Below are 27,648 nucleotides of genomic sequence, written 5' to 3' on the forward strand. Positions count from 1 at the left end.
TAAATGTATGAATGAGGTGGAGAGTGATAGAGGGAGACCCCAGATGGCAACCTCTGGCCTCTACTTGCAGCACACACGCTACACAAACACCAAAAATGTGGAGTACACAGCCACAGTCTTGGTTTTAGGTCTAGTATTAACAGCAGGTGATCTTGGGTGAATTATATAAGCTACACAAATGTGGTATTCTCATGTTTAAAATGAAGTGGGAACTAACTGGTTACTATGAAAAAGAAATGAGTGAATAGATGGCAAATGTTCATTAAATGTGTGTTTATATTGTTACTACATATTGTAAAAAAGCCAGCTATGACTATAGCCAGTACTGGTAGCAATTCAGCAGTAGCAGCAAAATTTAGCCCTTTCATTGATTACACTGCTTTGATTCTCTGATGCCCCATAGTATTTAGGAGTATTGGCCTTACATTATATGGTTCTAGCCATCTTTACTATTTGGATTCTTTGTATGTTCTTTATTGTTTCTTGTTTTCATTATCTGCATGCACAGCTGTGTCTGCTCTTGGTATCTTATACTCCCTGGCTGGGCCACTGCTGCTAGTATATGTTTCTTGGAGTCGTTTTTAAGAACCGCTTGCTTAAATAACACTATGAGCGTTAGTGGCCCTTCCCTAGTCAGCTCCCAGCTGTGCTCCCATGTACCATAAGGCTTCACTTTTTTAATAGACAATAACACTTTGTCTACTTTTGCTATTTTCTAGTCAGAAATGCTTTTTCACCTTTCTCTCTTAGTTTCTCCAAAGCCCTGTGCTCCATCTATCCATTCATTCATCCTTCTTCCTCAACTGTGGTGACCACTGACCTTTTGATTGTCTCTGTAGTTTTACACTTTATCATTGCTTTGACAGTTTTTAGTTTTAGGCCCCATGTATTTAGAAGACAAGAGCAGTATCATTGCTTCACTCCAGACAGTTACAGAATGTTGAGGAAGAAGAAACTTTCAAGTGTAGTGTTGTAGCACTTGGCTTATTTAACTTACTGTTTGTATGCATTCATGCTTTCTGAGTGTTGCTATTTCCCAGTGCACTGTATTTTATTTGGTTGCTGGAATTGAGAAGAGACAGAGACGAGCTGGAAATTTGTGGAAAAGGAAGACACCCATATAGAGATATAAATTGAAATATCCAGAATGAGTTAGTAAAGAGAGAGAAGGGCCTCAAACTAGACACTGAGGCACTATGTTGAAACAGACAGGGTGTTCTGAAAACAAACAGGCTCAGAATGGGGCAAAGGAAGGCTTTAGTTTTGGATGTGATAAAGGCTGAAATTACTCAAAAGCATCCAAGGAAAGGCTTCATAGTAATAGCACGGTTATTAGTGTAAAGTCTTGACCATGTCTGTTTTATGAGCTTGTATTCCTCAGTCTATGACACAGCATAGGAATAATTGGGGAATGGATGAGAGAGCAGGGAAATTAAGGAATCTGAACTGAAATGATCTACCCTTTTCCGGCTAGGGGGTATCTTTCTACAAGTGTCTGTTGAGGCAAGTAGCAAGCTTCTGCCATGGACAGACCTTTACTCAACAGAAACTACAAAGCTGGATGGATCAACCTAGTGACATGCTTACTTGAATGAGATATGGAGTTACTGCAAACATCATCCTCACTGACCTGAGGAGGAGGAAAGCCCACATACAATCACAGTCACCACCCTGCTGGCTGGTAGATAAGAAGGCAATGGGTTGTCTTCTGTGTGCTCAGCACTCTTAGTGTGTCCTCTTATTCTTTCATACAGCTTTGGAAGTCGTAGATGGACTAGGAATTTAAGTGACTACCCAAGATCATTGCTGTTCTTAGCTAGTGACTTGTGGGGAATGAAAGTAGTGTAGTCAGAATTTCAATTAGCCCTGCCTCTGTTTCCCTTGCTCTTAACTATTCTGTACAAAGAAATGAGGTTCTTCTTAACAAATAGCATCACAGACACAATAGCCATTTAAGAAACCCCTTCTTCCTCCCCTTCTTGCCTTCCATCAAACGTGCCGAGTTGTTCACACCATCTTAGTCACTATGCAAGACACTGGGAATACAAAAAATCATGAAGATTGTGACTGGAGCTTTAGGCTAATGGTTGAGACACTAGATTACACGTGCTCACCTCCAGTGTCATTGAGACATACAAAACAATAGCATGCAGAGTGCCGTGTGGCCATGGGGAAAGCCTGTCTAGTTCTGCCTGGAGATAGAGTTGAGATGCAAGACATGTTGGAGAATCTGTGTTAGTGGAAATGATACTTGAGTCAGTCCCAGTGACTTGACCAGGTGTACACAGGCTCACAGACTGCACAGTGATGGACTGGCATGTGGCCTAAGGAGGGAGCATCTAACAGAGGCAGAAGGCATGGTCAGAACCCTAGGTGTGAGTCTGGTATGGCAGAAGGCTAGTTGAAAGCTGGTAGAATGCAGTGGAAGGTATTACAGAAACAGGTACTTTGGATATGTTCTTATGAATTAATACTAAAGGTAGTAAGAAAAAAGGGGGGTGCTGGAGAGATGGTTTAGTGGTTAAGCACTTGCCTGTGAAGCTTAAGGACCCTGGTTCGAGGCTTGATTCCCCTGGACCCATGTAAGCCAGATGCACAAGGGGGCACATGTGTCTGGAGTTCATTTACAGTGGCTGGAGGCCCTGGCATGCGCATTCTCTCTATATATATATCTTCCTCTTTCTGTCTCTCTGTCACTCTCGAATAAATAAAAGTTAAAAAAAAATTTTTAAAAAAGGCTTTAAGCATGGGATAGTGATGACACATTTATGTTTCCACAAGGTCATCTGGCAGTAGGAATGAGAGTGAATGTTTACAGACTTTGTGGGTTTCCAAATTCAAAATTCTAAGTTTGAGGAGTGTCTCTAATTCAGGGCGATACAAAGGACTTTCCAGAAATTATGGCAGTAGCAATTAACTATTATTATAAGCAGGTTCCACATGTTCAAAACAACAGAGCCTATATGTGAACACCACAAAGACAGAAAGTGGATTATCTAGCGATAAAAATAATATAGAAAATGAAAGCACCTGGCTAGTAATAACAGCAAAGAGAAAAAAATCAATATATCTGAAAACATTTCATCAGAGACTCTCAGAAAGGAGAGGAGACAGAGAGCAGTGTGACAGTCTGGCTTCCAGTTAGAAACAAGTCGGTATGCTGTCTACCTGGATCCTCTTTACCAGACAATTCAAGCTAAACTATGGCCCGACATACCTTGCAGTATTTATCAGTTTCTGCTTTCTGTTTCATAAGGTTTTAGAGAAGTGAAACCTTGACAGCCTTAACATTTTTTTTCTCTTACTTCAGCAATCAACTCCTGAGCTACAACCCTTCCCCCCATTTTTCCTTGCTAATACCTGCTACAGTCTGAATATTGAGTCTCTCCTCCAACACTAAAGCCCAAGCATGGAGACATTTCAGAGCCATGTGTTCTTTTCTTTTTCATTGAAAACAATACACTAGGCATTCAGCTCTCTGGCCATCATACTAAAAGTATATATTGCATCTTACTAAGATGAGTGAATTCTTATGAATATAAACTGAACACACCAGATCACATGGTGAAATCTAGGATGCTCCTGAATTTTCACATATGAATTAAATGCTATCTAGCTATGAGTTACAGGCTTGTCCCTTCATAAAAGCTGCATCAGGCTTAGAATATAAAATGAATATTGGTGAGCAATTTAATGAAATAAATTTTCTCAGTGAAAAAAAATTTCATGAAGCATAAATAAGTGAAATTTAGTTATTATACTCATCAAAGATTTGGTCCCATGTCTTCATCTCCTCTACTTCCAAAGCTGTCTTTTGACCATAGGCTCCATTTTGCACCCATTTATTGTTCAGACCTCTGTCCTCTTACAAGCTCTTGGTCCCTCTAAGAATGGCTCCTTCCATGCCAACCCAGCTCTAAAATTTAACTTACTCATGTGGGTCCAGTTTTCTGTAGTTACTTATTACTTGCTTGATGACTTTTCCCCTCTAGTAGTCACTAACAGAAGCTTTAGGTTTCTCTGCCTCACACTGCACATCGTGTTTCACTATAACCAGAAAGTGAAGAGTTGTAGAAGAAATCATAGCAAAGTGAGAATCCTTTCTCATGCCACACACTATGCAATAAGTAGTGATTTAATCCTTATAAGACCCTTATGTGATAGATGGGATTATTTCCTTTGTAATTCCAAAATTTGGTAGACAGTGAACACTTGGATCCTGGGGTTGAGTGAAGCAGGGAATGCTGAGATCAAGGTCTAGATCACATGCTTCTTTCTATGCAGTGGCTGAGATTTCCCTTGTTCCTGGTCCTGCTCCAAGTTTCTAAAGAGGAGGCCCATGCATAGAGTATGGAATGCTACTCATTATCTCAGATTTTCAGATAAGTGGTGAGAGTGCTGTTTAAACACTGCTAGACTTTACTGACATCCCCAAAAGATTTTCATTTGTTTTGTATAACAGCAGGAACCCTTTTCTTGCTTGGTCCCTAATGCTCAGGACAGAGCACAGTGTAGGGTTTTTGTTTTTTTAATTGAAAACTTCCATGATTGTAAACAATAACCCATGGTAATTCACTCCCTCTCCCCCACTTTCCCCTTTGAAACTCCATTCTTCATCATATCCCTTCCTCCTCTCAATCAGTCTTTCTTTTATTTTGATGTCATGATCTTTTCTTCCTATCATGATGATCTTGTGTAGGTAGTGTCAGGCCCTGTGAGGTCATGAATATCCAGGCCATTTTGTGTCTGGAGGAGCACATTGTAAGGAGTCCTACCCTTCCTTTGGCTCTTACATTCGTTCCTTCACCTCTTCCGCAATGGACCCTGAGCCTTGGAAGGTGTGATAGAGATATTTCAGTGCTGAGCACTCTTCTGTCACTTCTTCTCAGCACCATGGTGCCTTCTGAGTCATCCCAAGATCACTGCCATCTGCAAAGAGAAGCTTCTCTAACCAAAAGTGAGAGTAGCATTAATATATGGGCATGAACATTAGGAGAAGTGCTTACTGGGCAGTTTGATGAGCATAGTATATACATTTAGCCAGACAGCAGTAGACATTATACCCCTAGGGTTCAGACTACCCCTTTAGTATCAGGAATGTATTCCCTCCTAGGGAGCGGGCCTTCAGTCCAATTAGAGGGCAGTTGGTTTCCTCCATAACAGACATGCCACTATTTCATCCATTGGCTTATTTGGTCTGGCTAGTCAAATATAAGACTTGTAGTGTCCACTGTTGGTTATCTTCGTTGATGATTTCTCTCTCTCCCATTGAACTGTATGCAGCACGGCTTTTTCCAGCTTTCTGTCAGCTGGTCTACATGGAGGAGGTTTTCAGCTCAGCTCCAGCAGGATTTCTCAGTGGTCTTGCAGTCCAAATATGTGGAGTCTTCATAGTGCTGTTTAAACACTGCTAGACTTTACTGATATCCCAAAAAGATATGCAGTTGTTTTGTATAACAGCAGGAACCCTTTTCTTGCTTTGCCCTCAATGCTCAGGACAGACTGCAATGCAGTTTGCACACTTTATAGATGATTTTTGAATGAATGATTTCATACTTTGTATTCAAGAGCTAGAGAGAGAATAATAGCACTTAGCAGTGAGCACTGGCTCCTTAGATCTGAGCTTATGGCATCTGTTGGAATTTGTTTTGCAGGGACTGAGGGACATTCCATGATAATCAAAGCAGAATTCTTCTGATAGCAGTATTTAGCTTTCTCCTTTGATCAATAGGCTTATTATTGCCCTTGAACCTTTGTGGTGCTAGGGAATCACAGACATTTCTCAGGTTGATTTACATGGCAATAAATAATCCATGCTGCCTATTGCTTGACCCATCACTGTCTGCCCTGTTCATAAGACCCTAGAGGCTCAGCAGCCCCAAGGCTGCAGCACAGTAGCTGTGTTAAACTCTCCTTACAGAAGTATGTACCTGGATTGAGCTGCTGAGTTTCTATGTTGCTATATTTTGTTGTTGTATCCAGAATTTAGGAACTGACATAACTGTAAAACTTAGTTTCCATCTGACTTTGCTATAGTACCTTACCATGTATTCTTACTTACATGCTAGGCTCTATATCTTTTTTTGTTTGTTTGTTTGAGGCAATCCCAATAGACTGTCTTTTTTTAATGTGAGAGAGCGAGAAAGAAAGAGAGAATTGGCATGCCAGGGCCTTCAGCCACTGCAATTGAATTGCAGATATGTGTACCCCCTTTTGCACATGTGCAGTCTTGTGTTATTTTCTGTGTCTGGCTTATGTAGGACCTGGAGAGTCAAACATGAGTCCTTAGGCTTCATAGGCAAACACCTTAACCACTAAGCCATCTCTCCAGCCTTACATCTATTACTTAAAGTAATCCTGAATTAGATGATTATAACCTTTTTATAGATGTGGAAATGGAAACTCAAGGTAAAGCTTACTCTCTAAATCCATATAGCCTATGAGCCATTAAGCTAAGCTCTAAACTCATCCAGTTTCATACCACAGATCTCTCAGGACTCTGCCACGGGCCTTTTCCTCATCCACAGAGCATCTGCTTCTACAATTGTTTTGTGGTTAAGTTGGTGCCCTGTTGCTAATATCCAAGTTTCCCATACCATTCAGACTTAAGTTTTAAATTTCTTAACAGCATTGAAAACACAAGAAATTTATAGTGACAAACATAGCCAGATTACTTTCTTGTTATCCATCCATTTAACAAATTTACAGTTTCCATTAATTTTAATCTGTCCCTGTTACCAATTTTATATAATAAATATCTCTCACTCATGATAGACTTCCTGAGTATAGATCACCTGAAGCAGGCTCTGTCTCAGTAAGCAGAGTTGCAAAGAAAGATTTGTGAATTAATTGGGAAAATTGCAAATCAGGTAGTCAGTGAAATAATTCATTGTCACATTCAATCAATAAACTTTGTAAATCAACTCATTTAATTCAAAAAATGATCTATATAGATCAAGCAACCAATTAAACAATTAGTATACACTTTGCAATTAATTAATTTAAGCATCAATCATGTAATTAAAACTCCAAATTTAAGCTGCAAAATTTAGAATTCTTCAGCCTTATAAAGTCTGGGATTATGTTCCTGAAGCCAACCAGTCTTTGAATGCTGGCGGGGCTGTACTTTCACACCCTCTTTGGAACAGGCTGTCTTAAAGTGTTTGTGTTGATTTCATTGAGCTTTTAAATTGTGTATATGTTGGTATTGTTTCCACTATTTTTTAACAAATTGACTTTTTACTCTCCCTGAAGAGGAGGGAGGAATATGTGATGATTCTAAATTAGGCAAGCCTAAACTAGTACAGACTGGACATGTCAGAGAAATGGGGAATATTCAAAAGTGATAGAAAGAGCTAGATGTCTACATCAGGATCAATCAGGCAATTTGCTTTTATTCAGCTAAGATCCATGGTGTTTGGAACCATATCCTGCTTAGTGAGTGAATTACTCATCAGGGAAAGAATTATGTGTATGGTCCTGGTCCCCATACACACTGCCTAAGATAGAACAGATCTGTCTTCCTTCTACCTAAGTGTCAAGGAAAGGAGAACTGTGTAGATGGTCCTGTTCCCCTTGCACACTGCCCAAGCTACAGCAAGTCTGTCTTCCTTGTACCTATGCATCAAGGGTCTCTGGTTCCCATGCATTTCCCTTTGTTTATCCTTATTTGTGTTTAGTTAGTATAGTGCTTTACGTTTTCCCTAGTACATTATAAGCTTCACCTTTGATCTTGTGGACTAAGTTGTACATCATATCCACAACAGAGCCTCAGTAAATGTAGATTAACAATATCGAGACCCTCGTTTCACATATTTCCCAACTTTGTACTGCCATGTGTTTTCTATCTACTGGTTGAAGTAGGAGCTGAGAGTTCTAACTTTATTAACATGGTCCATAGTTTGCCACATCCTCTAGTTTCACTATCCCCTCCCTACAATGTATTCATTCACCTTTGTGGTTTTCCTTTCAGTGACAATGTCAGTGCCTACTGCCTGCACATTGCTGAAGACGATGGGGAGGTGGACACAGATTTTCCCCCACTGGACTCCAATGAGCCCATTCATAAGTTTGGCTTCAGTACTTTGGCCCTGGTTGAGAAGTATTCATCTCCTGGTTTGACATCCAAAGAGTCACTGTTCGTTCGAATGTGAGTACTGACCGCCAATATTCTCAGGTTCTTGTCGCTGTCTTCTGCCATTATTTACCTGCTCTTGGTTTTGTTCATCCAGTGGATGGTATTTGATATGTGGAGGGTCTACACTTATGATCAGTTCCAGAAAGATGTGGGAACATGTGCATTATTTCATGCCCCAGCATCTAGACCTGCTTGCTGCATGTGAGAGAGATCTTTGCACATGTGTCTGTGAGTGGCCTCAGAGGCTCTGGTATGCTTAGATGCTGAGAAACACCCCTCTGGATTTGTCTTTGTGTGCAAGAAATCCAGTGTGTACTACAACTACTTTTCTCTCATGCTTTAATTAAAATACTTTGTCACCAACTTTGTTCAGATCCAGTTTGAACTTTCCTCTCAGTTGCCTTCGTTTAGATTGAACAGATATGCTTTAGCCTATTCCCTGACATTGACAGTGTGGAAATCACTCCTGTGAAAAGTGTATTTAAGTGCATAAAATGAAATTGAATGAAATGAATGAGATGAAAATGAATCCTGTTGTATTTAAAGTCATCAAGGTATTAAACAAATCTTGTGGTGTAATGACATGTCTGACTTTGCTAATAGATCACATAACAATACCCAGCTACACATCTAACTAGAACTCTTGAAGCCTATTGTTTCAGAGTGGTGATGGCTGTAAAATGCTGTTTCAAAAATCTCTACAACTATATGCCACATAGTGGTGTTAGCTAGGATATCTGTTCAGGACAGTTACCAGCATGGCCAATGCACCTATGATTTGCCTCCACTAGAGGTGAAGATGAAGGGTGACTTGTTCACTTGGGTGCACAGAGCTGCTCAGTGTTGGTTAAGGCTTACTCTGTACATCCCAGCCTCGCTCTAACCCAATGTTTCTAACCTAGACCCCTGCATGTCTCTCCTGGTCATCTCCTGGGAATAGTGATCCCTTTGGCACCCCCTGCTGTTAGGAAACAGTAAATTCACTGTCTACTCTCGAGTACTGTCCTGTTTCTTTAAAACAGATTGCCTTTGTTTGAGACTTTAGGAAACTAGAATTGTGCAGTATAAGTACTGTGGGTCCTTCTGTCCTTAAGCAAAGAAAAAGCACTAGGTTTCAGGAGTGAGCTGAGAGCAGTTCCTCAAGGTTTCTCCAGTTTAGTGTTTATAAGGACACTTTTTTTTTTTTTTACATTTTTCATTTTTGAGGTTCCAAAACAACTTTACAAAATTATTGTTTAAAATTATGCAATTGTTAAAATAATTCAAAAGTTACCTGGTCATCCCACCATCCTAATGTAACTTTATTTTGTATAACCATTTCCATGGGTATATGAATTACAGTTTTACTCCTTGCATTCCTATACTTTACATTTTTCCTTTATCATTATATCATGAATATTCAGTATTTGTTCTTGATTTCTGCAGTCTACCCTTATTTTATGCAAAAGATTTAAACATAGACAGCCCTTCTCTCATGGAGAATACTACCTACAGAGGATACAGTTGTCAAATAAGTCATTAAAATGCAATAAGGGACTGGAGAGATGGCTTAGTGGTTAAGGTGCTTGCTTGTGAACCTAAGGACTGAGGTTCTATTCCCCAGTACCCATGTAAGCAGGATGCCAACATGGCACATGTATCTGAAGTTTACAGTGGCTGAAGGCATGCCCAGTCTCTCCCTCCCCTTCTCAATAAATAAATACATAATTTTATAATGTGATATAAACAGTATAAATGAAAGTTTATAAGGTACAATGAAGTATATCACAAGATATTTCTAGTGTGTCATTATTTAGGTTTCATAAGTAATTATGTAATGACAGTCATTATCTACATTCCTGTGATTTCTGATGAATAACTTCCTTAGATTCATTTCCTTTAAGTAAGTAGGGTTGTTAGGTACCAGAAGGTTTCTTCTCTCCCTCACTTTCAGCGTGTGAGCTGGGAATTAAATGCAGAGCTTCACACGCTAGGTTAGTAGTGTTCTACAACTAAGCTATATCCCCAACCCAAGACACTAATGTTTTTATTTTACCTTCCTAATAATACACCAGTTTAGGGCTGTAGAAATGGCTTAGTGGTTAAGCCGCTTACCTGTGAAGCCAAAAAAACCCACGTTTGATTCCACAGTACCCACATAAGCCAGATGCACAAGGTGGTACATACATCAGGAGTTCATTTGCAGTGGCTGATGGCCCTGGCACACCCATTATTTCTCCCTCTCTATCTGCCTCTTCCCCCACTCTCTAAATAAATAAATAAATAAAATCTTTTTTAAATGTACCAGTTTATAATGCCATCCACAGAAATCATAAAATCATTTTATTTTCCCTATTCTGACTATTATAACATGTTGTCACCCTCCCCTCACACTTTAAAAGATGTCTATAGAGGTTGAGAATGTATCTCTGTGGTAAAGTGCATACCTACTATGCACAAGGCCCTAGGCTCAGTCCCGAGCACCACACACACAAAAGATGCTGCAGTAGCATTTTCAATAGATCTTACTTCCATTTTTATTATTAGTTAGTAACTAGCATTTTTAATACATGAATATTAACATGATCATAGCAGTCCTTTTTAAAAGAAGAGACTTTAAAGCAATGATTTTCAATGGGACAGGTCTGGCCTGGGATAAATTTACCTTCCCATAACAGGAATATAAGAAGGCATAGGACTTCTGTAAGTGCCCTACCTTCTGGGGAAGGGATGGGAAAGCAACCAGTCCTTTAAATTCAGTACTCTTTGTTTTCTTCTGAATTACCCCATCCCTGCATTCCCACTGTCAAACATACTCTGCAGTCACTGTAGTCATTTCTTCCCCATTTCCCCTCCCTCTCTCTTCTCTTCTTCTCTCCCTCCTTCCCTCCCTCCTTCCTTCTTTCTTTCTTTCTTTCATTTTTAAAAAAAATTTATTTATTTGAGAGAGCAAGAGAAAAAGAGGCAGAGAGAGAGAGAGAGAGAGAGAGAAATGAGCATGCCATGGCCTCCAGCCACTGCAAACGAACTCCATATGCATGTACCACCTTGTGCATCTGCTTACATGGGCCCTGGGGAATTGAATGAGGTCCTTTGGCTTTACAGGCAAGCACCTTAACTGCTAGCCATCTCTCCAGCCCCCTTTCCTTTTACTTCCTTTCCTTCCCTTCCCCCTTCCCTTCTGAACCTTTTCTTCCCTCCTTCCTTTCCCCCTTCCCTTCTCCCCGTCTGTGTCCTTCCATCCTCCGTCTCTTTTTATTTATGTATTTTTATTTATTTGAAAGAGAAGTGGAGAGAGAGAATGGGGACATCAGGGCCTCCAGCTGCTGCGGACAAATCCTAGATGCATGTGCCACCTTATGCACCTGGTTTACTTGGGTCCTGGGGAATTGAATCTGGGTCCTTTGGTTTTGCAGGCAAACATCTTAAGCACTGAGCCCTCTCTCTTTTATTCTTCCTTTCTTTCAGACAAGGTCTCATATAGCCCAGGTTAGCTCTGAACTTTTTTAAAAATTTGTTTATTTCACAGAGAAAGCGGGAAGGAGGAAGGAAGAGAGAGAGAATGAATGGGCATACCAGGGTCTCCAGTCATTGCAAACAAGCTCCAGATGCATGGCCCCTTGTGCATCTGGCTAACATGGGTCCTGGGGAATCGAACCTGGGTTCTTGGGCTTTGCAGGCAAATGCCTTAACCACTAAGCCATCCCTCCCACCCTAGCTCTGAACTTTTTGATGCACCTGCCTCTACCTCCTGAGAGGTAGGGCTTTGGGTTTGCTAGGTAAGTATTCTACCAACTGAACTACATCACAATCTTCCTAGCCAATCTGTTTCTATTGTAACATTCAGTGGAATTTGTTTGGCATGTCTGAAATGTTTCAGAAAACATGCTGTAAAGTAAATCTCTATGTGTGAACATTTAGAATGAAAGTGTTAGCAAACTGTCTTCTTTTTCCCAGTCATCTGATGAAATAGTGCAGATCACTGACCATTTGCCATATGTATAAATGCTCTGGCAACCTCCCACCCACCTGTTTGGTCCATATTCTAAGCCTGTGAATACAGGACAGAGACCATGGGCGTGTCCAATGGTTCCTGTCAGTAAAATGAGAACATGGCTCATTTCTTTCTTCCTTCCTTTTTCCCTTCTTCCTTTTTCTCTTTGTACCTCTCTCCCAGTAGAGGGAAGCAGCAAGAGGTAGCAAGAAAGACACTTAGCTAAAGGAGAAAGAGGAAAGTAGGTTTGACAATAAGGAAAGAATAGCTAGGTGTATGTTCTCTCATTTAACCTCAAAATAGCCCAGTTTGCATTTTGACCAACTTACAGATGTGAAAACTGAGGTGCAGTTTTGTTCATGGGCCTGAATTTGACCCATGTCCTTTCCAACAGCCTGATGAAAGGTGAGACGGGGTTCTAGTATTGCTTAGTTAGTCAGGTGGATCCCAGTCCCTGAAGGCTGACCTGTAGCCACCACTAGAGTGCAGAGGGGAAGAGCATGGTGGCCTTGAACCTGGCTTTGTCCTTCACAGTGGAATAATCCAAGAGGGGTTCTAATGTTCTCTAATGTTCTGATGTTCCTCTGGCTCAGTTAAGTGGTTAGGAATAGTACTTCCATCACAGATCAATCCTGAGGACTGGTGTAGGTCAGTATTGTCTTTAGTGGTTGCTGCTGTTATTGTTAGGACTAATTTAAACACATCTGCCCTGTGCAGATATTTCTTGAATGGATATCTTTTCTACTGCATCTTTTTGCCTCTTACTTACTTGTTTATGACCTTACTGAGCCAGACTTAAAAGGCTGTATTGTATAGTAACTTTCACTGAACATGGGCAGGTGGTTATTCATTGGGGATCTGTAGACATTCATATTAGCTCTGTTATGAGCAGATATCCTCAGATATGCAAGATCATGAGCTCCCCCAATGACTGGGATAGAACAGATAAATGTCTGAGGACCGGAAGGAGAGACAGGGGAACTGATGGCAAATACTGCGTCCCCACCTTACTGAGTCCTCATAATTTCTTCCCCATCATGGCCTTTTGAATACTAGGAAACCTTAAGTTAACTTCTGGCCTCAGAAACTTTCAAACTACCCACCCCAGAAAATTTAGAATACCGCTTGTCCCTCTATATGAGGCAACACAAGCTTTGAACTTTGAAAAAGCTTAACTAGTGACTTACATCATGACTTTTGGCAACTTCACTTACCTTTGCAAGTCTTAGTTTCTTCACCTGTAACATGCAGGTAATGGGAGTTTTCTTAATCATAAGGAGTATATGGAACTCTTAAAGAAAGATAAATTCTCCTGAATTTAGTCTCATTGTTAAGCCTCAGTGTTTTCCAAAATTATATATTATTGTTCTACTTGACTACATACAAATGTAAAGCTCTAGCTGTAACGTTCTGTGATGTTATGGCTAGAAATTCCCTGTTTTTATATAACATAAAGAAAATTAAAGATTAGGGCTGGAAAGATGTCTTAGTGGCTAAGGCACTTACCTGTGAAACCCAAGAACCTAGGTTTGATCCCCCCTCCCACAGGACCCACATAAGCCTGATGCACATGGTGACACATACTTCTGGAGTTTGTTTGCAGTGGCTAGAGGCCCTGGTGCGCTCATATTCATTCATTCTCTCTCTCTCTCTTTCTCTCTCTAATAAATAGGTAAATAAATATATTGCAGATTAAATGCCAACAAAACTATATAACATTAATAAATATAAATTATGAGTTGATGAAATGGCTCAGTAATTGCTTGCAAAGCCTGACTACCCAGGTTCAATTACCCAGTACCAATTTAAAGCCAGATGCATCAAGTGGCACATGCATATGGAGTTCCTTTGTAGTGGCAGGAGGACCTGCCATGCCCATACTCACTCCCTCTTCCCCTCTCTCTCTTTCAAATAAAAATATTTTAAAAATTAAAATACAAATTAATAGCTTATTGAAATATTTTTATTACATTTATTAGAGAGAGAGAATATGGGTGTGATAGGGTTTCTTGCCACTGCACATGAATTCCAGATACACGTACCACTTTGTGAATCTGGGTTCATGTGAAAACTGGAGAATCAAACCCAGGCTGAAGGCTTTACAGGCAAGTACCTTTAACCACCATGCCCTTTCCCCAGACCCAAATTAACAGCTTTAATGTTGATGTTTGCTGAAAATAAATTGATGGTGTTGGGTTTAATGAGTGTTAAATGTTTTACTTGTCATCTTGAATCTTTTGACTTCCATTTCATGGAAACATGATTACCATATTATTTTCCTTTGAAACAATGAATGTACTTTTAATTACCAGTACATTATTTTAATGAGCCAATTGATTTATATTTCCACCAAAATGTACACATTCTCAATTAGAAAAATCTTTCGATTTGCTCTACAATATTTCTGCTATCATGAGTAATTCATATTGGTTAGCTCAGGACTTTCCTTGTTTTAAAACAAATCTAATTTGTCAATAAGAAAATATAATAAAAAGGTGGCAAAAAAAAATCTAACCTGGGCATGATGGCACACACCTTTAATCCCAGTACTTAGCAGGCTGAGGAAGGTTTGCTGTGAGTTCAAAGCCAGCCTGGGCTACAGAACGAGTTCCAATTCATCCTGAGCTAAAGTGAGGTCCTGCCTCGAAACAAAACAAAACAAACAAAAAAAACCTCAGAAAAACAAAAACTGTTAAAAACTGAAACCTGATATCCAGAGCAGACCATCCCACCCCTTTCTTTTTTTTTCCACCCCTCTTTCATACCCCTTCATACTTCTAGTAAAGCAGGATGGGTGGGGTCATCTTATGTTCTGCCCTTGTTGATTGATCCACAGATGGGCTCTCTGCCTGATTGTTACCTGTGCACAGTGTAACTTGGCCATCAAAGGGAACAAATTCTTCAGGGACCAGCAAGCCTGCTCCAATCAAGACCTTTGAGCCCACTAAGTTCTCTTGCCATTTTCCTCTGTTTATCTGTATTTGCATATAGCTTGCAGTGATACCACTTGACTTTTACCATATATTAGTAATGTTATGTAACTAGCTGCTGCAGCATATAGCTCCCAAATTTCACCAGTTTACCCAAATGGTTTGGCAGGTATTTTTAAGCAAAGGGCACATAATAAATGTTCTAGGCCTGCATGGTTTCTATAACTCAGTATTGCCCTTGTAGTGTAAAAGGACTCATAGGCAATATAGAAGCAGTAGATGTGGGCTGGATTTACTTGTCAACCTCTGGCTTATACCAAAAGGTTTGTTTCTTTTTACTTTCAATGAGGGCCAAGTGGCTGTCCTGGGTCTATGTAGTCTCAGGGTAGCCTTCTCTAAATGGTGACTCAGATTCTTCCAGCTAAATTGGAAAAAGGGAGTATGGAACCATAATTGGGAGTGGCCTACAATCCATATATAAGTATAAAAAATATTTATATACTTTGTATATAGTAAATATATATATAGTGCTGTATGTATAAATTTACTCTTAGTTCAATCATATAAATAAATAGAGAGGTCTCCATCTACATATATAATTTATATGTATTGCCATATGTACACATGTATATACTCATATGATTTTTTGTTTTTTATTTATTTGCGAGAGAAAGAAGCAGAGAGAAAAAGAGAAAGAATGAGCACACCAGAGCATCCAAATACTGCAAATGAACTCCAGATGCATGGAGACACACAACATCGACCTCTGTGCTCCACATGTACTCACACACACACATGTGCACATGCACCTGCACATACAAGCACACCCACACACAGATGAGCACGTGTTGTAGTTACTTTTATATTGGTGGGACAGAACACCTGACTCACAGCAGCTGGTGGGAGGGAAGGGTTTATTCTGGACGTTTCGGCATAGCAGGGGAAGGATGGGAGAGTAGAGGCTGGACATCACTTCTTCCCACAGCAGCTGGCAAAAGGCAACAAGAGTGTGAGCCAGGCTCTGGCAAAGGGAAGGCTGGGCTATAACACCCCTGAGCCTGCCCACAGCAACACATCTCCTCCAGCAAGGGTCCATCTCCCAAACTGCCCTACCTGGGGAACAAGCACTGAAAACCCATGAGTTTATGGGAGACATCTGATTCAAACCACCACAATATGCGTGCACACATGTATGTGCACTACACACACATGTACACTCAAAAACTTCAGCGGGTTTTGAAACACTTTTTTATTTTATTTGTTTGAGAGAGAGAATAAGAGCACCAGGGTCTTTAGCCACTGCAAACAAACTCCAGATGCATGCGTCACCTTGTGCATTTGCCTTATGTGGGTCCTGGGGAATTGAACTTGGGTCCTTTGGCTTTGCAGGCAAGCATCTTAATGGCTAAGCCATCTCTCCAACCCACCCATATGAATTTTTTGCATGTATATGTGTGGAGTACATGCACATGTGCATGCATGTTCGAATTGTGTGGGTGTATGTGTATGTATACATGAAAGCCAGAGGTCAACACTGGGTGTCCTCTTTAGAAACAGTGTACTTTTTGTTTTTTTTTGGTCTTTCAAGGTAGGATCTTGCTCTGGTTTACCTGGAATTCATTGTGTATTCTCAGGGTAGCTTCAAACTTAAGAGTCTTCCTGGCTATACCTTATTTTTTGAGACAGTCTCACACTGAACCTAAAGCTTGCCCATTCATCTCAGTTAGCTGTCCAGCAAACACTAAGGATCTTGCTGTGTCCACTTCCCCAGTGCTGAGATCATAGGAATGTGTCACCATGCCTGGCTTTTTTATGGGTACTAGGGATCCAAATTTATGTTTCCATGCCTATGAGTCTATCACTTTATTCACTGAGACATCTCCTTAGCCCTATGTATAATTTTCATTGAACTAAATTCAAATGTTTAAGTTTTGAACCCTTAGCCTGTAAACTCACTAGTGAACTCCAGCAGGGGGCCAGGGTTCGGATGTCTATGAACTTCAGGAAATGCTGGTATAAGAATCACTATTGGCTCAACCTTAGTAGTAAGAATTTATCAGTCTGAATAATTCGCACAAAAATATAAATAGTTTAATATTCCTTTGGATCATTTTTATTGCTTAATTGGTATATATCTATTATAGAAAAATGAGAGAGTAGGTCTGGGGAGATGGCCCAGCGAGTAAAGGCACTTGTTTACAAAGCCTGTCAGCCCAAGTTCAGTTCCCCAGTACCCACATAAAGCCAGATACACAAAGTAGCTCATGCATCTGGAGTTTGTTTGCAGTGGCAAGATGCACTTGTGTACATACCTTTTCTCTCTCTCTTTCTCTCCCTTCCTCTCTCCATCCTTCTCTCCCTCCCTTGCAAATAAGTTAATAAAAATATTTTTCTAAATGAGAAATTAGCTGGGTGTGATGGTGCATGCCTTTAATCCCAGCACTTGGGAGGCAGAAGTAGGAAGATTCCTGTGAATTTGAGGCTAGCCTGAGACTACATAGTGAATCTCAGGTCAGTCTGGGCTAAAGCGAGACCCTACCTTTAAAAAAATAAAAAGAAAGAAAGAAGGAAATTTGGGCTGGAGGGATGGCTTGGCGGTTAAGGCACTTGCCTACAAAGCTGAAAGGACCCATGTTCGATTCCCCAGGACCTACATAAGGCAGATGCATAAGGTGGTGCATGCGTCTAGAATTCTTTTGCAGGGGCTAGAGGCCCTGGCACACACATATTCTCCCTCCCTCCCTCCTTCCCTCCCTCCCCCCCCCTCTCTCCCCCTGCCTCTTTCCCTCTCTTGTTCTCTCAAATAAATAATAAAATAAATAAATAAAATTTTAAAAGAAATTAGACCTTTGTTTCTTCATGTAAATGAAATTTTTATTTATTTGAGAGCAACAGAGAGAAAGAGGCAGAGAGAGACGAGGAGAGAATGGTCGTCCCAGGACCTCCAGCCACTGCAAACGAACTCCAGATGCGTGCGCCCCCTTGTACATGTGTCCTGGGGAATTGAGCCTTGAACTGGGGTCCTTACGCTTCACAGGCAAACACTTAACTGCTAAGCCATCTCTCCAGCCCAGTAAATGAAATTTTTATGGCTAGGTATATAGCTCAGTGGTAGGGCACTTGCCTAGCATGTGTGTGGCTCTGTGTTCAAACCTCCCACTACCATAAACATGAGGAATGGGAAGAGAAGGAAGGAGAAAAGCTTAATTTCCCTTTACTCTTTCATGCAAAGATATGAATGCTATTTTATACTTATTTACATTCTGTTAACTCTTTGGAGGAGTGTAAATGCAGGGGTGTGAATATGTGCTGTGGTGCATATGTGGAAGTCACAGGACAACTCAGGGTATGGGTCATATAGGTCCTTGCCACCCACCTTAATTGAAGAAGGCAGAGTCTTGCTCCCTGCTATGTTCACCAAGCTAGCTGGTCCACAAGCTTTCTAGCAGTTCTCTTGACTCTCTCTCCCTTCTTGCCCTAGGCACACTGGGATTACAGATACCCACTACAGGATCTGACTATTATGTGGTGCTGAAGATCTGAACCCAGATACTCATGCTTGCACAGCAAGTGCTTTTCTCGCATTGCCATCTCCTCAGCCCTTGTCTATACACTTTATTACTAATTTTTCTGCCCTCATCAAGTAGAAGTGAGAAATACTAGAAGACACCAGAGGATGACAATAATAAAATAGGCTTCATTTATTTAAAAAGTTACATGAAGAGGCTGGAGAGAGGGTTCCGTGGTTAAAGTGCTTGCTTGCAAGGTCTGATGCCCTAGATTTGATTCCCCAGTACCTACATAAACCTGGGTGTACAAAGTGTTGCATACATCTGGAATTCAGTGGGAGTGGCAAGAGGCTCTAGTATACCCATTCTCTCTGTCTCTCTCTCTTTCCTTGCACATAAGTAAATAAAAATTAAATAAATATACTCTTTTGGGATGGAGAGCTTGCTCAGTAGTTAAGGTACTTGCCTACAAAGCCTGATAACCCAGGTTTGATTCTCCAGTACCCATGTAAGGCCAAATGCACAAAGTGGTGCATGCATCTGGAGTTCATTTGCAGTGGCTAGAGGTCCTGGCATGTCCACTCTCCCTCCCTCCCTTCTTTTCCTTTCTTTCTTCCTCTCTCCCTCTCTTCCTCCCTGCTTGCAAATAAACATTTTTTTTTAATTAAATGAAGACCTAACTGGAAAAGTCACATGGAAAAGAAGATCAAGTTGGATGTCTTTTTATTTTTTTGTAAGCAGAGAGAAAGAAAGAGGAGAGAGAATAGGTGCAGTAGAACCTCAAGCCACTGCAAACAAATTCCAGACACATGCGCCACTTTGTGCATCTGGATTTATATGGGTACGGGGGAATCAAACCCAGGTCATTAGGCTTTGCAAGCAAATGTCTTAACCACTGAGCAATCTCTCCAGCCCACTTTGGATGTCTTTTGAGTTCTTTTTTAAGTCATTCTAGATCCAGCCTTCCTTCCAAGTTCCTTAGGCCTTAGGAGAGCCCTTGGACATGTGGCTATTGTTTGAGGATGGCAACTAGATCATTCTAACAACTTGCCAATTAGAAGTCCGCTACTGGAAATTGCCTGCTTATTATATCCAGAAGTAGATTGCTAAGATGTCCATTGTACTTGATTGATTTTGGACAGAGCAAACAAATATATAAGCATTAGGAGTGTGTGAGGAAGAAGGCAATAAGAATGGGAGGATTTTGTTTGGACCCCGAAGCTGACTGTAGAGATGCTCAGCCTCTAGAGAAGCACCCCTTGCTAGCAGTAACTAGGCCAAGGCCACTAACCTATAGAGATGGTAGAACAAAAGAAGACCACTGACCTCTGGAGATGTGGTTGAGCAAGAGAAAGACCTGCCTTATCTGTCTGTTCCTCCCATCTCCCAGCAGTGTTAATGCAGCCAGAATTTGTGAAATGGAATTGAGTTCACAAATGGCAATGACAAAAGCAACTGTGTTGATGCTATGAATGTCACATTATTTTACACCAGGTTTCTGTGGGTGAAAAAGAACTGGCTTTAAGAAAAGAAAACTGAAGCCAGTAAAATGTCCAGAGTCCTCTAGATCAGATAGATATCAATAAGAACACTGAAATTGCATTCTTATGTATATTTTCCTTAATATGTTTTTAAAAATAAAACAGCTACCTCAGAGAGAGGTAGTTACTCCAGGTCATGCAGTTGGATAAGGGGCAGATCTAAAATAGAGCAGTCTTTGCAAGCATGTTGACAGTCTGGATATAAATTACCCGGTATTGTTTGCTCAAGTCATAGAGGACCAACTGTGTGTTGTCTCTTTCTGGTCTGTTGTATTAGCAAACATTGTCTTGTCCAGATTGTCCCTGTGTATGGAAACATAACATATGCAGCCTGTTTAATTTTGTATTTGTAAATCTGACTTTATTTCCTTTTTGGCAATGGTTTCTGTCTAGAGAAAAGAAAAGATTTTTCTTTGTGTCTGTTTAAAGTGACAGAAATATTGGAGCAAGTAATAAAGATGGAAGGCATTAATTACATACTTCTAGGAATTTAAAGGTCAGACAAACCATATATGTATGTTCTGATCACTAGAATGTCTGTTGAAAGTGGGCTAGGATATGCATTGTTTGAACAATAAAAGCACACATTTTAGATAGCCATCAGTTCAATATCTAAAAAATTATTCTAGATTGTTGCTTTAGTTACTGTCTCTCCTAAAAGTTTAGGACTCACATTTCTGACATTAATGTGATTTGTTTGGTGATACACCCCCTTTGGCCATGTTTAGTTGCTATGTCTCATTTTGATTTCCTCTGTTCTCCCCTCAGCTTGTGCTGGAGTCTGTCAGCCACTGCTGTGTACATGTCAAGCCTAGTGACTTGTAATGTTTATTAATATAATGCCAGTCTCACCGTTGAAAAAACGATGATGCTGCTCAGAAGCCTGCAATAGAATGAAGCGTTTGATTTCCAGATCCTGTCTGTACCGCATGGTGAATACATTCTCACATGTTATGCAGTTCACTGACCTGACAGTTATGGAACCCCGCCTGGGACCCCATTTCAGCAGGACATATTTGAACAGAAACAGTTTGCAAAACTTTACACACTTAAACTCCTGCCAAGGCAAACTGTTAGCCACTTGAGTTTGTTATAAATACCCAGTGGCAGTGGTTGGAAGTAGCCCACGGTGTGTTTTATATTCTGAACTGAATGTGAATGTCTTTGCAGTTATATAGAGTAGTAAATAATTGAGTTTGATTAGGGAGAGGGACCTCATTATCCCCCACCTGTGCCCAGCTGGAAGGGGAGGGTCGAAATGAAGCCATTAGCTGTCTCTCTTACTGGCATCTCAAAGAGCTCAAATACATCTGTGTCTTATTTTCTTTTCTGGCACAATCAGTCGAGCAAGCTAAGCAGGCATGACCGGATTTGGCAAGTCCCAAGGACTCTGGCAAAGATATACAAGGAGAAGGCGGAGGGCAGTCATTTTGGCTTCTCACTGCCCATTAGTCTAGTGAGTTATGTTTTTTTAGAAAATGTCTGTTTTTAAAAAGAGTACTTTGTCCAGTGTCAAACATTGCATACTCGTACAATGTGCTTTGATTTTAAATTGGTCAGTGCAGGGGAAACAAACTGTGGCATTCACATTAGTATGAACTCTCTTTATGGATAAAGTAATACCTATAAGACTGACTTTAAAGCAGGCATGCTACAATGATTACAAGACTTTCACTGGCTCATATGTTTTCATTTTCTACCTGGACATGGTAGTAGGGAATGAGCACATGTGGAAGTGAGACCAGAACAGGTTTGGAACCAGAATAGTGTGTCATCATTGCTCTTGTGAACTGGTCAGGACCAGAGAACTGAGACTGTGGCTTGTAAAACCATGTCATTCTCCAAGGTCTCTTCACAAAGGATCTTGTAGGTCCTGTTAGTCTGAAAGCCATGACATACATAATCAAGCTGAATTTGTTGCAGCGAGTGTTGAACTTTTCCACAGGTTGGCCAGTGGTTTCCATTTGGGTAATGTGCTCACCTCTCTGGAAGTCTCTTCTTCCCTGAGTCTCTCAACCTCCGTTCTGAGCTAGAGAGGAGTTAAAAACCCAAGCTTTATAGTCTGATAGACCTGGGGTCAAATCATGGCTCTTTTGTGATTTGTTACTAGCTGTATAATTTACTAACTTAGTGTGTAACTCCGGACAGGTGTCTTAGCATGACCAGACCTCAAGTTCCTCTGTCATAACATAGGAATAATAGTAGGTAATAGTGCCTACCTTTGGGAGAGGGAAAATGATATAAACAAGGTGAGGGCTCAATAAATGTTAACTGTTACTATTGTCATGATCATTCTTTTGCTTGCTTGCTTTTTTGGAAACTGAGTCTCACTAATGTAGCCCAGGCTGGCCTCAAACTGGCAGCTCCTCCTACCTCAGCCTCCCAAGTACTAGGATTTTGGGTGTATGCCACCATGCCTACCCATTACACACTTTTTAAAAAGCCTTTGCTAATTTTTTGTTTATTTATTTATTTATTTGAGAGCAATAGACACAGACAGAGAGAGAGAGAGAGAGAATGGCACGCCAGAGCCTCCACATACTGCAAATGAACTCCAGACACATGTGCCCCCTTGTTCATCTGGCTCACGTGGGTCCTGGGGAATTGAGCCTCGAACCGGGGTCTTTAGGCTTCACAGGCAAATGCTTAACCACTAAGCCATCTCTCCAGCTCTCATTACACACTTTTTGATTAAAAAAAAAAAAAAGCTATAGTTAGTAAAATATATAAGATGTTGCTTGTTAACTAATGATTATTTGACACATGTCATAGTAAGCCCTTACAAATATAGGATTACAGTCTAAGAGTTATTACCCCATTTTGTCCATGGGGAAATCAAGTCAAAGTGGTTCTGGGGTTCACCCAGCAAAGGCAGAGCTCAGTGCCAGACCATCACTGTGTTTTAGAGCTGGACCACAGACCAGTGCCATGTTCTAGAACATGGTGGGTTCTAGAGCTTGCTGAGTTGTAGAGCTCATTGTGCTGTTGGCCTGACCTTTCAAAGGCCCAGGAATGGCTGGAAGTGCCTTGTTGCCTCCCCAGCACTCTGACCTTGCCTCCATCTGAGTGATGTCATCATGGAAAACTGTCGTTATCTCTTGGCTTTGTTGTCTTTTTCTCGCATTGGACTGCACTGCATGGGTTAAGGACCATAGTGTTGATTCCTATCCAAAATAGGATGTGGTAAATTTTCTAATGTCTCCAGTGTCATTTTCTGTGAAATTCCATTTTAATATTGAATGAGTTCATGTAGATTTTTAAACTAATTGAAACATCAAGTACATAGTAAGTATTCAATAAAAAGCAGATAATGCTATTATTTTGGTGATTGTTAAACAGTGCACAATATGTATTGTACAAATCAAAAAGCTCTTAATCTCATTGAGTTTTCCTGTCACATGACCATGATTTTGGACTTTCACCCAGAGCATTAAGTAATGGTAAGCTAGAGCACACCTACTTCTGAGGATTACTCTCTCTGTAAACCATCCATAGTATGCTTTTTTTCTGGGATATTTTTTTCAATTTGCATGCATGTGTGTGTGTGTGTGCGTGTGCATGTGTGTATGTATGGGTGCACTGGGGCCTCTTGCCACCGCACATACACTTCAGACATATGTGCTATTTTTGTGCCTGTTTTTATGTGGATACTGAGGAATCAAACCTGAACCAGTAGGCTTTGCAGGCAAATAAGTGCCTTTAACCTTTGAACAATCCCCTTAGCCCTCTCAGAAAGTTTTGATGCTTGGGTCAAAAGCACCTTGCTAACAATCCCCAAATGCTTCCACTGAGCCCAGCAAATCATACAATTTAATGCTCCTGTGTTATAAGTTATATATGGTAAGTTTTCTGATCTACCCCCCTGCTTAAGCAATCTCTACAAAAGTGAGGACAGAGGGGCTGCATGAGGCTTCTTATTTTGGGGTGATGACCTGGGCCAAAAGGAGCACTAGCAAATACCTTCTGTTATTTTCCAACCAACCCCAGTGTCAGGTATATGGCATCCATTGTATATTTTACCTTGATGACAACTGAAGCTGAGGCTCTCCCACGTGTAGGCAGCATCAGCCATGGGACCAGGACTTCAGTCACTGGGTGTGTGACCCCAGCCCATGTACTTGCTTCCCTTCTCCAGTAGGCTGTCTTCCCATTGAGTTCTGGTTACTGTACTATCCCTTGTCTGTCCCTGAAAGAGAATCTGAGCTTTCAGATGAGGATCTGTGTCTCTGCTTCCTATGTGTCTCCCATTACCTTTTGTTGACTACTTGGCAAAATGCTCACTGTACAGGTTACTGCTGGTATCAAAATTCTGTGTTGGGCCTCTGTGGTTAAAGGCATCTGCTTGCATGCTTGCTGACCTGAGATCAGCCCTATGTAGTGCCCATGTAAAGCTAGATGCAAAGTGGTGCACAAAATGTGCTTATAGCTATGGAAGGCAGAACCAGGAAAATCTGGAAGCATGCAAGCAGCAGGAGCAGCAGTGCAAAACAAGAGGTCTTTTCTGAAAAAGTCGATGGAAGGAGAGAAGAAACACTCTAAAGTTGTCCTCCACACTCCATGCATGCACATGCACCCACATCATACATATACATACACACAAAAAATTAAAAATAAAAACTATGGGAGGCAGAGGTAGGAGGATCGCCGGGAGTTTGAGGCCACCCTGAGACTACACAGTGAATTCCAAGTCAGCCTAGGCTAGAGTGAAACCCTATCTCAAAAAAAAAAAAAAAAAAACTATGGTAAACCAGGTATGGTCACACAAGCCTATAATCCCAGTACTTGAAAGGCTAAAGTAGAAAGGTTGCAAATTCCATGTCATCTGGGATACATAGCAAGACCCTGTCTCCAAAAGAAAAAACAAATAAAAAAATAACAATAGCCTCTGTGGTAACTGAGTGGCTTTGCATCAGCACAGAGCTGAATCTCTCAAGTGAGTAATCTCTTTTTAAAATGCCTGTGCGTTTTTCAGTGCTTTGCAGACTTGACAGGACCTAGCTTTGAATTGACTGGAGCACTCCTGGCAGCACTTAGTCAGCTCCTTGACGTGGAGTTTCATTCTGGACCAGCACAGGCAGCCTGTGGAGCTGCAGGAGGGCAGCTGTCTGCCTGGTGCCCCTGGAATGCCCTGCCCTGGGAGAAGCCAGCTGCCCCTGCAGACACTGCATCTGTGTGACCTGCCTGTCCATCCTGACTCAAAACAAAACAGCCCATGTCTTTCACAGCCCAAAGGAGGGAGGCAGGACTGAGTAACAGACATTTCCCACAAGTCCATTGTCTTTTCAGTTGCAGACCCAGTGCACTCTGTGGAATAAGGGCATGTTTTAAAGATATTTTGCAATAGACTTTCTAGAAAACCCATTAAAAAAAAAAACCCAGATTATAAAGAAATGAGGCATAAAACCCAGGATGTTTGGAAGTCAAGCTGAAAATTGTAGTAGCAAGTCTCCATTTCCATTTATTAAGTGGGAGCATAACTTAACAGTTATACCTAGATGAATGTTGAGAACCACCTATATTCTTTATGCTTAAGCTTTAGAAACATGAATGTATCACTTGGAAACCAAAGTGTTTGTTTTCCCTACAGTGCTGCAGACCCAAACAAAGGCCTAAAGTTTGCATTTGTCAGGAGAGAAAGGAGTCTTGTGGGCCTGACCCAAGGAAACTTTCATTGGGTCTGGATGAATGTGTGGTACTCAGGGCAGAGCCACTTTCTCCTTTTATTGTGAACGTTTTTACAGAAATGGAGCCCCAGAGTAAGATAGTACACACTCATGAAGGCACATTCCAAGTGCAGTGTGTACCCCTTTCCTTTGCTGTTGTTTTCATTTTCCTCTCATGAACCTTGCTACCCTGGCTTCAGCACGGAGGCTGTAAAGGAAGATGGAGAGCCGAGTTACCTCAGAATGATCACTATCGTTAACATTCACGGGTGGTTCACTTATCATTCCTGACTGCACAGACATGGCAGCCGCTCGGAAGCGTCCGCAGGTGTAGCATGGTGATACATATTACATTGTGCCACAATGGATTTATGTATTCTGTAACAAAAGAAAAGTGTAATGAAAAAATACAGAAGGTAATCCTTTATTCCTCTACCACACAATTTATCAGTAATGCCTGTAGATGATAAGTGCCAGGGATTTCCTCTGCCTGCTTTAACCTTGTCACCCAGGTATATTTTGGTAAAATGACGGAAAATACAGACTGGGGATTTTCCCCTTCTCAAACATCTCTTAAAAGGACACTTTTAATTTATGGACGTAGTCGGCATGCAAGGCTTCCTCTTGAGCTTTTAGTCTGCCTTTTACTGGAAAGGATGAGCATAGTGGCTTGGAATAATGCTATCAGCAATCTCAGATTAGAAGAAAATGTAAGCTTTTTATAAGCAGACTCAGATCTGCAGTAGTTCAGGAAAAACCAAGGTAGAGAGGAACTTATGAAATCTAGGCCAATACTAGTTTGTGAATACCCAAGAACTTGTGTTCTCTTTCTGCTCTACTCATCCATCGCTCAACATATTGTCACAGATGGAGCACATACTGACTTCTGAGGAGAAAGCTGGGGAAGGCAAATCTGAGTGTGGTTGATTGGCATTTGTTCCAAACACACACTGGCATAGCGCCAGAGCAAATACCCCCAAGTTTTTAAATGCACAAGGCATTTTACATATTAGTACTCTTGCCAGAGTATCACTTACAGCATCTCTCCCTAAATACAGTTTTTTAAAAAGAGCTATTTTTTATTTTGCTTTGATCAGTAAAATAAACTTTTAAAGATTGTTCTGGGATGGGGTCCAGCTTTTGAGGTAAAGAATAGTCAGGGCTCAGGCATGATTCAGGAAGTTCAGTAAAATTAGCTTGACAGTTCTCAGGCCTGCTGTTTTATAGCAAAAACTTTACCAAGTTAAAATGGATGATTGTGCTGGCCAGACCTGCATCAGCGTTTGCTTTTTAACAAATGGAATGTCAAGGATTAAATAGCAAGCTGTATGGAGAGAAGGGATGTGGAGACATCTCAGTATTTGGGAAGCAAATTGGTTGGTTTTGAGATCAGCCCCTTGCCCTTGTGGAGAACCAGCCACCTGGATGGGTCTAACCTGGGCTTCAGGCCCTGTCCCAGCCTGTCTTACTATGGGGAAGCTTTTTCAGGGCTTTGCTTTTCTTCCAGATTTCTTGTCAGTATGAAGTTCTGCCATGTTTCTTGGCCATGTTTCCCTTTGAGATTCTTATGGAGAAATGGGAATGTGACCAAATCCCTTGTAGCAGTTCCCATGTTCCATAGTTGGAAACCTGGGTCTTGTTTGTTACATGAGCTACTTGGAATTGTCCTGTTTTGTTCCAGTGCCCAAACATAGTGGGTAGTATTTGTGGTACTTGCTAATGCAATTAACAGTCTTGGTGAAGTTCTTTCTCACCCAGGAGATGGGCTGGTATTTTTAACATACTTGTTTCTGGTTCTTTAGCTGTTTTTTCCTATCTGGAGGAATCTTCTCTAACCTAGCTTGACTAGAAGTTCACAGCTAGTGTTAGTTTTTGGTCTTACAGTTGTTTTTGCT

General features: G+C 40.9%; 1 protein-coding gene across 6 annotated transcripts in view; it reads left to right on the forward strand.

The window, feature by feature from the left end:
- Positions 1-27,648, forward strand: part of Mapkap1 (MAPK associated protein 1) — a 282,174-nt gene that overhangs the window by 143,918 nt on the left and 110,608 nt on the right. For all 6 annotated transcript variants that reach the window (XM_045157076.1, XM_045157083.1, XM_004662807.2 and 3 more), the window contains one exon: positions 7,973-8,149. In XM_045157076.1, coding sequence (XP_045013011.1) covers positions 7,973-8,149 — 177 coding nt within the window. The remainder of the gene's footprint in view (positions 1-7,972; positions 8,150-27,648) is intronic.

This window comes from Jaculus jaculus, chromosome 1 (genome assembly GCF_020740685.1).
Source record: "Jaculus jaculus isolate mJacJac1 chromosome 1, mJacJac1.mat.Y.cur, whole genome shotgun sequence".
NCBI lineage: Eukaryota > Metazoa > Chordata > Mammalia > Rodentia > Dipodidae > Jaculus > Jaculus jaculus.